At 42.0% G+C, this 13841-nt stretch overlaps 1 protein-coding gene across 3 annotated transcripts in view; it reads left to right on the forward strand.

Annotated features, from left to right (window-relative positions):
* Positions 1-10450, forward strand: part of CYRIA (CYFIP related Rac1 interactor A) — a 102804-nt gene extending 92354 nt beyond the window's left edge. For all 3 annotated transcript variants that reach the window (XM_025261536.3, XM_044926226.2, XM_025261537.3), the window contains 3 exons: positions 126-252; positions 4715-4785; positions 7180-10450. In XM_025261536.3, the coding sequence (XP_025117321.1) occupies positions 126-252; positions 4715-4785; positions 7180-7243 (262 nt within the window). In that variant the 3' untranslated portion in view covers positions 7244-10450. The remainder of the gene's footprint in view (positions 1-125; positions 253-4714; positions 4786-7179) is intronic.
* The last annotated feature ends 3391 nt before the right edge of the window (positions 10451-13841 follow it).

Below are 13841 nucleotides of genomic sequence, written 5' to 3' on the forward strand. Positions count from 1 at the left end.
GTTCTTGCAGGTCTAGGATTGTTCTCAAGAGAGGATTGGAGGAGGCTAAACTAGCCAGTTGTGGAGCCAAAAACAAACAGATCTGTCACGGAAGTAACACCTCTGCCATTTCTCCTCTCTTCCAGGGAATACAGGAGTAGGTTTACCAGCGAAGAAACACTGATGTTCTGCATGAGGGTCATGGTGGGGGTCATCATCCTATACGACCACGTGCATCCTGTGGGAGCTTTCTGCAAGACATCCAAGATCGATGTAAGAACAGTTATGATAGGTGATTTCCCAATAGGGGCTCGTGAATGTCGCCAAACAGACCTTGCTTCTCTCTCTCCCTCCCCTCCATCCACTCCCCACCAACTGCCCATGAGTGAGCTCTCCCTGTTGCAAATCCATCAGGGCATCTCTCCTTGTAGCAAAAAGTCCAGTCCTGTTCACGGGCATACAACAAATGGATCCAATCTCAAAGACACAGAAAGAGAGTGGAGATGCTGATCCCCTCAGCTTGTAGAGGGGCTGAGGGGTGAGCAGTCACTTAGCTGCTAGCTGCCCCTTCAGCTTTTCCACGTGCCATATACATATTTATTTGTATATATGTATCTCAGTGTGAAATGCATTAGGAGATAACTGGATTACAAGACACCATGGTCAAATCCCAAACAACGTTCCAACTTCCTGTCCCATTGCCCAGTAGAGAGCACTACCTGATTCTCATGCTTTTTCTTGTCCTTGGACTATGCTTGAGCCCTGCCCAGAGCGCCCGGCCTCTTCTCTGGTAGGGGGATTCCTTTAAGACACTCCTCACATGTCCCCTCATGTGGAGCACGTCTCCCGCACCCTGCATGGAGTAGAGCCTTGCTTCTCCTCCGGCCCCAGAGCGCCTGCCATTTTGGATTTTCTGACTCCTTCACAGACTCTGGTGCTTCCCTGGTAGCTCCACAATAAAGTATCTATCTGCCTGCAGTGCAGGAGACACAGGTTGATCTCCGGGTAGGGAAGATCCCCTGGAGAAGGAAATGGCAACCCATTCCAGTATACTTGCCTGGGAAATCCCATGGGCAGAGGAGCCTGGTGGGCTGTAGCCCATGGGGTCACAAAGAGTTGGGCACGACTTGGCAACTAAACAACAAATACAGATTCTGAGTTTGTTGACAAGAGCGGAGACCAGGATCTATACACTTGATGCCCACTCCATTGCCTAACAGTGTCTTTGGTCCATAGAACATAGTGCTCATAAAATTTTTGTTGAGTGAATGAATAGGACTGGAAAACAAATGATGGTGGTGTGCAAGTGATTTCCTGTTGATTGTGAGATAAAGACACTCCTCTCAGCCCAGTGTTTGCCTGCAGCAGCACCCAGCAATGTATCCCTGTATTAATTTAAAACCTTTTAAGTACAGAATAGCACCTTTTGGTACTAACTTATTCTGACACAGCTAAGTAGGGGTATGCACACTCTAGGCTCATTCATGCGTAGACAGCAGCATCTTTGATGCTCTAGTTCTGTGCAGACAGAAGGTCCAGACGCCCAGAGGGGCCGTGAGTCTGAAGAGCATAAGAAAATTTATCAGTTCATAATGCAATTCAGTTTACTCATGTTGAGGTTCTGGCTTCCTAGCATACATAGCTAGCCATAGTTCTCCATAGAGTCTTCCTTATTTTTAATATAATTATTTTTATTTCTCAAGAAAATAAATATTTATATAAAAATTTGGGGAAATAAAGGAAATTAATATACAGAAATTTAACCATATCTGTGGTAACCTCACCATGGACATCATGTGTCATCAATATGTCACATATGTTTGTCCCTTCATTTTATATAGATGTTTGGGTGTCTGTGTGTATGTATTAATACTTAACAGATTAGCACCCTGCTATAATTGTTATTTAAAAACATATTTAATTTGCATAACAGTATATTACAGAGTTTTTTCCATACCAATAAATATTTTACTGTATTCTTTGTGAGGCTTTAACATTTTTATGCTATAGATTGAGCATAAATAGCTCTATTAATAACCCATGAATATCATTTGAATATGGATTGAATTTATTACCTAGTACTCATAGGACATTCTCATTTACCACAGCCATTTGTTAACTTGTCAGAGAGTCAATAATTAAAAATACACTGAGTACCATTATGTCTTGTAGCCTTAACCTTTAAAAAAAGCTCGTCCTTGCTTGTCATTCACTGACTCTTTCTGTGGAGGCTGTAAACACTATACGATGTTAGTTCTAACCCTCCCCATTCCTGATGAAGTCTGTTTGTTCAAGTTGGTCTCACTAAGAATGGCTTGCTTGTATTGAAGCTCACCCATGTCTCTAAGAAAGTTTCAGGTTTACAGAGCACAGTATGTATACTATATAATGGGCCATTTTTCTCTGATGACATAAAGGCTTTCCTTCCAGATACCAGTCTGCTTCGAAGTCAGCAGTTACAGGCACAGGGTTTATAAACCCTCAGGGTATCAGCATCAACTATGAAGAAGCAGATAATGAACTAGATCCTGTCCCCTGCCCTTACAGAGAATGTGTTCTGGAGCCCAAAATGAAAGTACTGAGCTCTAGACACCCAGATGAGGGAGAAATTCCTTCTGTAGAGAGGCAGAAAAAGAGGGCGATGTTTCTGGTGGATCTGGGGAATCTTACCAAGTGGATGGAGAGAAGGAAGAGTACTCCAGGCAGAGGATTCATCCCAGCAGAGTCATGGCGACCCAGAGGGTTGGTCATCATTTAGAGAACAGATCCTGTTCGTGGGTGTGAGGGATGCAGGCTGGAGTGAGGTGGCATTTTCAACTGATTTCCTTAAAACTACATGGAGCAATCCAATACAGAATCACTCTTTAAGCCCGGTCCCCAGCCCATACCTCACCCAGAATCCCAGACTCCCACCTCCTCTGGACACCTGAGGTATGGCCAGCCTCAAATCAAAGGTTCTCACTTTCACACAGACCTGCTCCTCCTCTTGGGCTCCTGTCTCAGGTATTTCACCTCCTTTCAACTCGGGGTCAAAGCCAAACTTGGGGTTTTTCCGCAGAACCTAGGAACAGTCTTCTTCACTCTTCACCTTCACACCTCCTCAGACACCGAGTCCTGTGGCCTGGACCTCAGGGCATCCTCTCATCTCGCCCTGACAGTCTGTGCCTACTGCCGATCTCACAAGCTCACTCACGCCCTCCCTCACACTGTCACTCACGCCCTCACTCTCAGGGGCTCCCACCAGGCCTCCCATCTCCAGCTCTGCTTCCTCAGATCCCTTGCAGTATTAACCACATTATTAGATTGTTGAACACCTATCAAGGGTATTTTCCACAGGTCAAGGCCTCAAGTCCTGAACATGTTGTTAAACACATGTTGAATCTGGTCCAGAATGCATCTCTGACTGTGTCTTGTTATTCACACCCCAGGCTTTTATCAGCCTGAGATCGAACTAGAAATTCCCATAGAGTATCCACCACACTTCTGCCTCTTTTCTAATCTGTGTCCCCATTTCTCCCTGGGCACTTTTTACAAGAACACATATCAAAGGATGACAAGGAGCTTTTTGTCTCTCTTCTCCCACTGGGCTCTGAGCTCTCTTGGGAGAGGGACTGAATCTCTTCATCCTGTGCTTGTCCCCATCCTGCACCTGTGACAGGCGTCTCTGATTGACCACGACATTCTTTTTGGATGAGGCTAAGCATACCCCCAAATGATTCTAAGCCCTGTGCTTCAGGCTGCCCCCATCAATCCAACAAGCTTTATCAAGTCTTTGGGAAAAAGCTTTCAACCTACAAAAACATTTTCTAAGTGACCATTGTAAGAGAGGTCCTTAGTACTGTTTACCCAATCAGTGCATGAATATCTGTGAGTTTAAAATGACTGACTGTATTCTTTCCAGAAGGATTCTTCCTTTGCCAAAAAAAATTCCCGTATATGAGTAATATAATGTGATCTATTAAGATGTAGATTTAGCTTTCATGTATTTCCCAAATGATGAATACATTATATTGCAAGGACACAAAAAGCTAAGAAACTTACCCAGGTTTATGAAGATGCTAAATAAAGAAGGATGGATGAAACCCAGGCGTTCTGCCTCCATGTGCTTCATATTCCTAACTGTTGTCCTTTATTGGACCTCTCCTGGCCTGGGAAGGGAGACAAATTAACCTGAGCACTAAAATCTCTTAAGGTTCTCTGAGAAATGCCAGTGTACTATCAGGGATACAAATATGTGGTGGTTACTTCTACCGGGTGAAGGTAATGAGATCAGAAAAGGCTTCCTGGTGTTGGTGCACTCCAGCTGAGTCCTAAAAAATTTTTAAAGAGATTACCAAACAACTGAAGGAGGAAATGCATTCTGGGCAGAGGGTGGTGTAAAATTATCAGGTTTGCAGTTCATTTGGTCAGCCTCCCCTGAGCACAGACTAGAGAAGCTTTGCTCTTGGCTCTGGTGTCCAAGACAAGAAAATGTCTCAAGTCTTTGTCTCCAAAGGCCAGACACAGAAGATATTCAATTGTGGTATAATATGACAACTGACACAGAAGCGTCTAGAAACCCACAGAAGCAACTCACTGGCCTGACGGAGGAGGAAGGTTTATTGGTCATTTCAATGTTTGGTTTCTATGAACACAAACAATGTGGTATTATTACAGGCAGATATTGTTATGGACAGATACTATGATGGGCAGAATTGCTAAGATATTAACCAAATCTTGTACTTTCTCTTCCTAGATGAAAGGCTGCATAAAGGTTTTGAAGGAACAGGCCCCAGACAGTGTGGAGGGGCTACTGAATGCCCTCAGGTGAGCTTCAGCCCTGTGGGGTAGCAACCCTTCAGATCCACTGCTAATTTAGATGCTGCTAGGGTTCGAGGGCTAAAAACACCAAGCTTAACCTCTTACGTCTGTTAACACATGTTGAGGTCAGCCCCATTTTTATCATCCCCTTTTCACAGATGGAAGAAACTGAAATTTAGAGAAGTCAACTCACTTGGCAAAAGTTCTCACAGCAGATGGCTGAGCCAAGATTAAACCCTGGTCTGGGTGACCCTGCGGGTCAAAGACCAGATCCTGGCCACACTGCTTTGTGGTTGGTGGGGACTTGTCAGGAGAAGAAGCCTCCTGGGTCTCACTTCCCCCTCCACCCCTGCTCCCCAGACCTGGCTGCATATGAGAATTAGGTGGATAGCTTTTGCCAACACTGATGCTTGGGCCCAACCCAGACCAAATGAATTTTAATCGCTGGGATAGGGGCTCAGGCATCCATTTTGGGTTTGTGGGTTTGTTCTGAAGGTCCCTGCATGAGGCATCTGTGGAGTTGCCAATACTGAGAACCCTGGTCCCCTGTCTGGATGCCCTTGTATCTGGCCAATGCCCCTGACAGCTCCTCACTGCTCCTGAGCCATGCTAAAGCACCTGCTCTTCCCAAGGACACATGCACTTAATCCACTGCAGGGGCAGGACTCTTATTTGTTTAGCTGTGACACATCTATATAGTTTGTTGAATCGTGCCAATTGGATTGCCATCTGGAAAAGTTTATGGCCCCTGCTGTCTTACTCATTGGTGATTTCCCTCTGTTCCTCTCAATACCATTCATGTAGTGAATGTTCAATAAGTGAAATGGAGCAATGATACTCTATGATGTACAACATGTATGTTTCATGCCCTCATTTAATCATCACAAGTCAGAATGGTAAGATCTATTATCCCCAACTAATAAAGGAAGAAACTCAGATGCATATGACATGAATAAATTATACACTGAGGCTGATCCTTTTTGGTGCAGCTGCTAAGTCACCATTCTTCAGAACAGATGTAGCATTAACCTAAGTCTTTCAAATTCTGTGGGTAAACCAAGGTTTTTCTCCATTGGTGCCCATTTCATAGAAGGCAGACTTTCCACACTCACTAAGAAAACTTTTGGCTTCTGATTTTTTTTTTAAGATTTTTTTGATGCAGACCATTTTAAGTCTTTGTTAAATCCATGACAATATTGCTTCTGTTTTATGTTTTGGTTTTTTGGCCATGAGGTGTGTGGGAATCTTGGCTCCCCGATCAGGGATTGAACCCACGCCCCTTGCATTGAAAGGTTAACCACTGGACCATTAGGGAAGTCCAATGTCATTCTGTTAAGCAAGGCTTGGAGACCAGGGCACTGTGGTAGACTGCGAGTTCCACTGGGTTCTTGGTATTTTGTGTCTCCTCTAGGCACTGTGATGAAGTCAGAGGGTACAGACTTTTAAGGCAGCTAGACCTGGATCCACATCAGAAACCACAAATTTTTCATAAATCATGCATTGTTGTATTTGTCATCTGGAATGGGTCATTTAACATCTCTAAATCTCAGTTTGCTCATCTGTAAAATGGAAGTAATAACCTGTCCTTCAAAGAGTTAGTGTGAGTGTGAGTGAAATAAAAACTTCCACAGTGCTTGGAACACAGTCAAGATTTTATTACATGTTAATTCTCCTTTCCTTCCTTTTCATGACCAGTAAATGTGAGGATGCACATTACACCACTTTTCTTTCCTATATGGGTCTGCCTTAGTGCCCCCTTGCGGTGGTAATGAGGATAAGCACTCTCACAAAAGGAGAAAACAGTAACTAGAGAGTTGGATAATGTTGTTATGGTGACTGGGTGGTAAAGAATCCTCCTGCCAGTGCAGGAGATGTGGGTTCGATCCCTGGTGGAGGAAATGGCAACCTATTCCAGCATCCTTGCCTGGGGAATCCCATGGACAGAGGAGCCTGTGAGCTATAGTCCATAGCATGGCAAAAGAGTCACACACGACTTAGCAATAAACAACAACAGTGTTGTTATATGCAAACCAAGCTTTTACAATCGGTGACTCAGGAGGTGTGCCCTAGATGGCCAAGAGCCTGCACTCAAGCACATGAAATCTGTCTCCCTGGAAAACGAGATTGCTTGTATCTCCTTCATGTAATTATTTGATTAGGTAGAAGATCTGTTTGTTTAATAACCAAAATATAAACTTCTTTGGAAGGAAGGATCAAATATTAAATCTGAGACTAAGTTGGGCACTGAAGTGTGGCTCTTTGTGTAAAGAACAGATGCCAAGTTTGATTTCTAAATATCAGCTGTGCCTTCCAAGCCAAAGATGAGCTGACAACTCTGATCAAAGCTTTCTCAGAGCACACTGTTTGCACACTGACTGCCGTCCTTTTCTCTCCATCCAGGTTCACTACAAAGCACTTGAATGATGAATCGACTTCCAAACAGATTCGAGCGATGCTTCAGTAAAGCCTTGCTCAGTGAAGAGGATCTTTGAACTGACCTCAGAAGATGTATATGTTTACATAATTTAATACAGATTGATGTTAATACTTGTGTATTTACATAACCGTTTCCTTCTTGTCACTGAAATACATGGACCTTAATTTGTATCCTGACTGACTCAACCCAGAGATCATAAATTGACTGGAGAGCCTTACCTTCGATGTCTAAAACAAAAACCCCTTCTCCAAAAGGCAGAATTTGGAGACATTGATCTTTGCTACTGGAGTTCCTTACGCCTGTAACAATCAGAACTTCCCAACAGTTTGTGGTCATGTTTTAATTCTAGATTAAATTGATCTCTCTGGGAAGTATAGTCAGAAAAACACAAAGAGTTTGATTTCCTGGGTCAGCCCAGCTACAAGAAACACAACTGTTATCCTGACAGAGAGATGGGGGGAGTCCCAGAAAAGAAAAATGCCAGTGGAGATACAAACCCCAGTGTCTGGAATTCAGCACACCCCCTCTCTTTCCTCAGAAGGCACAGCACCCATGCAACTTTTCTGTTTGCACCTATTTTATTTATCAGCATTCTGTCTTCCTATTTTGATTTATACCCTGTAACGTTCCCTTTCCATTTTTCAAGAGGAAAAAATCAGCATGTTTGCATCAGTTTGTGGAGGAGAAAGGAGAATAGAAAGATGTACTCTTGTGGCTGGGCTGGTGACTGTCGTGGAAGTGGGGACAGGTGGGGAAGAAGGGCATCCAAGCAACGGTGACAGTCATCTCTCTGCTTCAGCCCTCTGTCTCCAGGATCAGGGAAGTGGAGCTCTGGCTAAAATTGTGGGTGAGGTTGCTAATATTCCAGTTGTCTGTGGAGTGCTGGGCACACAACTCCTCCTAATAGGAGCCATGGCCTCTGGGGACCATTCATGTGGCAGCAAAGATCTAGCTAGAACTTAACTAGTTATCAGAAAGCTTGGGGAATTTAGAGAGGAGATTTTTATTTTCTGATTACCTGATATTTAAAAGACAGCTCCTCCAGGACCTAACTGCCAGCTTGTTACAATGTATAAACTCGGGCCTGAGTACTGGGATTAAATGGTAGACTTGTTGATTCAGAGTGAACTTGGAAAATTCACTTAAATTCTCTGTGTCTCACTTTCTTCATCTATAAAATGGGCAAATAAAATAGATAACCTCCAATACTCCTATAAGACCATGAGCCAATAAGAAGACTGACTCTCTCATCCTTCCTTTGTAAATAGAATCCGGTAAGCATCACCCCACCTTGCCTTGATGATTAGCGATATGACAAGGGTTATCTGTCTGCAGATCAGAGTTTAGAGTGGAATCTTGGAAATCTACTATTTATTCTGGTCTCCAGTGAGGATGAAGTCAAACAGCATTACCCCTCTGTAGGACTAGAACCCAGGATGCCTCATTCCTGATTCCATGTCCTTTTCTTTTCACCACGTGGCCTATGCATACATACTATAGGGTGATATTGGACACTTTTAAATATTCAACCTGGCCTGTATAATTGCTTGCCTATTTCTGATAGAAGCAGAAAGTTACCCAGGGAATGATAATTCCAGAAGTTGGGTTTGGTATATCAGGGTTTGATTACTTTGTCCCAAGGAATGAGCTGTCACACCATTACTTTCTGGATTTTGGTAGCCAGGTGGCAGTCCCTTGAGTCGTCTAAGAATAGGAGAGACATACTTAGGTTTTATTTTTAACAAATCCATTCAGTGGCAGAACGGACTCCCTGGTCTATATCTAAATGTCAGTCAGTCAATAAAGAGAGGAAAAGCCCTTTTCCTTGGAGCTTTTCAAGCTGAACAAGTACAGCTGGCTGGATGAGGGTTCTGTCATCATAACAGAAATGCACTAAATGGCTTTCAAAGACCTTTCCAAACCTAGGGATTCTAAAACCCTAGAGGAAGCCAGAAGTTGGGATAACACTGGGTGAACAAATTCATTAGATACTCAGCTTCTTTTACTTGGAAGCCACATGTTGTCTTTGGGCAACAACTGTCAAGACTAGAAAGGTAGAAGTACTCAATATTTATTGTCATAGGGTCTATTTTCCTCCCATATCAGAGAAAGGACTTGCGGAGTAAATGGTTGAGCACATGTATAATTTTTAATTCGACTTTCTCACAAGTGGGACCAAACATATGGGGTGAGGAGCTGCTGGCCTGCCCCAGTTTAGCCAGGCCACCTTGTTTCAAAGCCAAGATTCACCAGAACATGGATTCTCAAAAGCCCAGGGCCTGAACTATTGCCTCTGGTTAGCAGCAGGACAGGTTAACTGAATGTCTGTGATCACTAACAGGTGGTGGGCCTTGGGTCCACTCCAGAGCTACAGTGGGAGACCGATTCTTTTAACAGACTGTCCTTCAGGTGTCCTTGAACAATCACATTTTTGTATGCTGCATGCACGTGTGTCCAGGACCCATGAGCTGTTCAGGGGAAAGTGCTAGCCACGGTATCCATGTCAATGTTAGCTGTATTTCATATTTGAGGTCTCATAATTTTCAAATAAAAGTGTACCCCATTACTCAGATATTTATTTTTGGGCAAGTGACAAGGTGAAAATGACATTTCTTAGATGCATTGCTACTTTGGCATTATAATTTTGTTCTCGGAAACGTTTTATGTGCCACTAGACATTAGTTTAAAAAGAAAGTGACCATGTTTTGAGTTGTGGTGACCCATTGGAGCTGGAGTTTTAATTAAGAACCAGAAAGCAACTCCTGGATACTATCCTTTAACTATTAGTTAATATCATGCTTCATCGGTGTTTGCTCCTAGTCACCACCGCTGTATCAAGATATTAATGGTAAACTGAGGTTTTTAATACATTATCACATTTAAGTAACAATAATTTCATGCTTCTTCAAAATAAAAATGAAGCTTACTCAGTCTTGGGATCTACCTGTGCAGTAGACATCAGAGACTTTTCATTCAATCTTGTATCCCAGACAGCTACAAATTTTTGTAGATGTTAATAATAAACATTGGAATTTTGTCTTAAAGAAACAAAAACTTTGGAACCCAATTTTCCCACTACATCTATAAAGGCTGTTGCATACACAAAGCTGTTTAAAAATTGTCATATGTTGTTTGCTGAAGTCATTGTAATTTTTTTGCCTGCTTTGCCTCTTTTTGTACAGAAGTTTTGAGTGTGAAATGAAAATTAAAGTTTGGTACATATATTTAAAAATACACTTCTTTTATATGATGTTCAAGGTTGAGTGGGTAATAAGCACACAGTCATGAATACTTGTGTGCTAAGTGTTAGTCGCTCAGTTGTGGCCAACTCTTCGCAACCCATGGACTATAGACCACCAGGCTCCTCTGTCCATGGAATTCTCCAGGTAAGAATACTGGCGTAGATAACATTCCCTTCTCCAGGGGCAAACCCAGGTCTCCTGCATTGCAGGTAGATTCTTTACCATATGAGACACCAGGGAAGCTCTAGATGCTTGCTGCACATAAATATTTGCTAAATGTCTGCTCTGGGGATCAGGAAATCACACCAATTGCCTTCGCCTCTCTAAGCCTCCATTTCTTCATATACCCAAAGTCTGAAACATCCAAAATGAACTCCTCTTGGTACCAGATATATTTATGCACTTCAACAAAGACTCCCATTATTTAAAAAGACATAAACTACAGAGATGCATGACATATCTAGAGATGCATGAGACCTACTTATTCAAGGATGCTAAGAAGTAAAAGAGCATTTATTTGCTCTTGTATTTTTTCTCTTCAGTGTAGTAGCACTTTCTTGGGTTGGCAAATTAATAATAACCTATTCCATAAAAGCACATTTTTCAGGCAATTTAAACTCTACAGCAACTCTCCTAATGATTAAACACTGAAACTTTTCTAGAGCACTACTTTTAATCCCTGAACCTCTTAAGCTGATCACCTAAGACCTAATTGTATGTGTTTTCAATGGGTCAGAGTCCCCAAGAGACACTTTCCATGAGTCTATATGCAAAAACACAAAGGGAAATGAATAAGAATAATTTTTCTGTAAATTGACACACAGACAAATTATAATGGACAAAAGCTGGAAAGAAGGAAAAAGAAAGGGGCCTTTGTGAGAGAAGAAAGGGAGAGAGAGACCCGAATTAAATAAATGCTGAGAGTCAAAAGACATGAAAAAAAAATGAGTAAGCATATATGTGATTGTCAAAAGGAACACAACTGGTAAGGAATTGCACATGCTTCATACCAGCCAGAAATTTGGTTGTTAATCAGAGTTCTCCTGGAAGGATGGTAAAGGAGAGCTCAGATGATACTTTCCTAAAACCTAGTGAATATTTCGGAGAAGGCAATGGCACCCCACTCCAGTACTTTTGCCTAGAAAATCCCATGGAAGGAGGAGCCTGGTGGGCGGCAGTCCATGGGGTCGCTAGAGTCAGACATGACTGAGCGACTTCACTTTCATGCATTGGAGAAGGAAATGGCAACCCGCTCCAGTGTTCTTGCCTGGAGAATCCCAGGGATGGGGAAGCCTGGTGGGCTGCCCTCTGTGGGGTCGCACAAAGTCGGACATGACTGAAGCGGCTTAGGAGCAGCAGCAGCAGTGAATATTTGCAATCAGTAATCTATACCTGATTTTGTACTTTGAGTTACCAGTTATCAGTTGTTCAGTCGCTGAGTCGTGTCCAACTCTGCAGCCCCATGGACTGCAGTATTCCAGGCTTCCCCGTCCCTGAACTATCTCTTAGAGTTTGCTCAAATTTATGCCCATTGAGTCAGTGATGCCATCCAACCATCTCATCTTCTATCATCTCCTTCTCCTCCTACCTTCAATCTTTCCCAGCATCAGGGTCTTTTCCAGTGAGTTGGCTTTTTGCATCAGGTGGCTAAATTATTGGAGTTTCAGCTTCAGCATCAGTCCTTCCAGTGAATATTCAGGGTTGATTGCCCTTAGGATTGACTGGTTTGATCTCCTTGCAGTCCAAGGGACTTTCAAGAGTCTTCTCTAGCACCACAGTTCAAAAGCACCAATTCTTCAGCACTCAGCTTTCTTTATGGTCCAACTCTCATATCCATACACGACTACTAGAAAAACCATAGCTTTGACTATATGCCAGCACTTTGTTGGCAAAGTGATGGTGCTGCTCAATTGTCAATAAGCAGACAGAACTTCTAGATGTTTGCTATTTGAAAGGTCTGTAAAGGTAATTAGTCATCACAATGTAAATGACCAATTAAATAATACTGTATAGTGTTGATTGATTTATTTAAACTATTTATATTAATTAAGTACATTAATATATCCAATACCAAAATCCTGGTCACTGCTGCTACCTCCACCCTGACTAAGTACACCTACATGTACCACTTAGTAAATAGAAAGGTCTTGGCCATTCTGTCTGCTCCAGCTCAAAGGTCAAATTCCAAAGAAGGGAATTTTTCTTCCTAGGTCTCATCAAGTTCCTAGGGCTGTATTTTTACCACTCTAGCTCATCCCTTGCCTGATGTCCCAGAATTTCCTTTAGAGTGTCTTTTTGGCTGAAAGTTCTTATAAGACTATCTTCAAGATAGTCTTTTCTGTATAAAATGTTCCAGTTTTCACTATCAAATTGCACACTTCCAGACTCCTCTTTCTCTCTGCCTTCAATTTTAAATTGTCCTTGTTTGCTCCACAACAGGCTTTTTCTCAAGTCATGAGCTATATTTTATTAACATCCCTAAGCCATCCAAGAGCTAAAGTCTTCAATATTGTGATTTGAGAACTGGTAGTTCTAAAAGGCTTCTTACACTTTGAAGAAGCTTACCTCTAGAAATTATCAAAAGCACTTGGAGGAGGCCATAAAATTCTTTCCTTCCAAATTTAAATAGATTTAAAAGGATTTTTAAAATTCCTTTTATGTGACAGAAATAATGCAATCACTATGGGGAGAAGTTGTAAAGGTTGTGGTGCTACTCGTGAATATGAGTGGGAACGATGCTAAACCTCTCTTTTTTGGTTCTTAATGGATTTAATGTATTTGGTGCTAAATATAGGCCACTGCACAGCAGTTTAAACTATGTGTTTGCTAGAACACTTTCTAACATCTTACACAAAAATAAACTCAAAATGGATAAAGATCTAAAGGTAAGACCAGAAACTATAAAACTCTTACAGGAAAACATAGGCAGAACATGCTCAGACATAAATCACAGCAAGATCCTCTATGATCCACCCACCAAAGTAATGGAAATAAAAACAAAAGTAAACAAATATGACCTAATTAAACTTAAAAGCTTTTGTACAATGAAGGAAACTATAAACAAGGTGAAAAGGCAGCTTTCAGAATGGGAGAAAATAATAGCAAACAAAAACAACTGACAAAATATACAAGCAGCTCACGCAGCTCAATACCAGAAAAACAAACAACCCAAAAAGTGGGTCAAAGAACTAAACAGACATTTCTCCAAAGAAAACATACAGATAGCTAATAAACACATGAAAAGATGCTCAGCATCACTCATTATTAGAGAAATGCAAGTCAAAACCACAATGAGGTACCATCTCGTGCCCATCAGAATGGCCACCATCAAAAAGTCTACAGACAATAAATGCTGGAGAGGGTGTGGAGAAAAGGAAACCCTC

Source organism: Bubalus bubalis, chromosome 12 (assembly GCF_019923935.1).
Source record: "Bubalus bubalis isolate 160015118507 breed Murrah chromosome 12, NDDB_SH_1, whole genome shotgun sequence".
NCBI classification, from domain to species: Eukaryota; Metazoa; Chordata; class Mammalia; order Artiodactyla; family Bovidae; genus Bubalus; species Bubalus bubalis.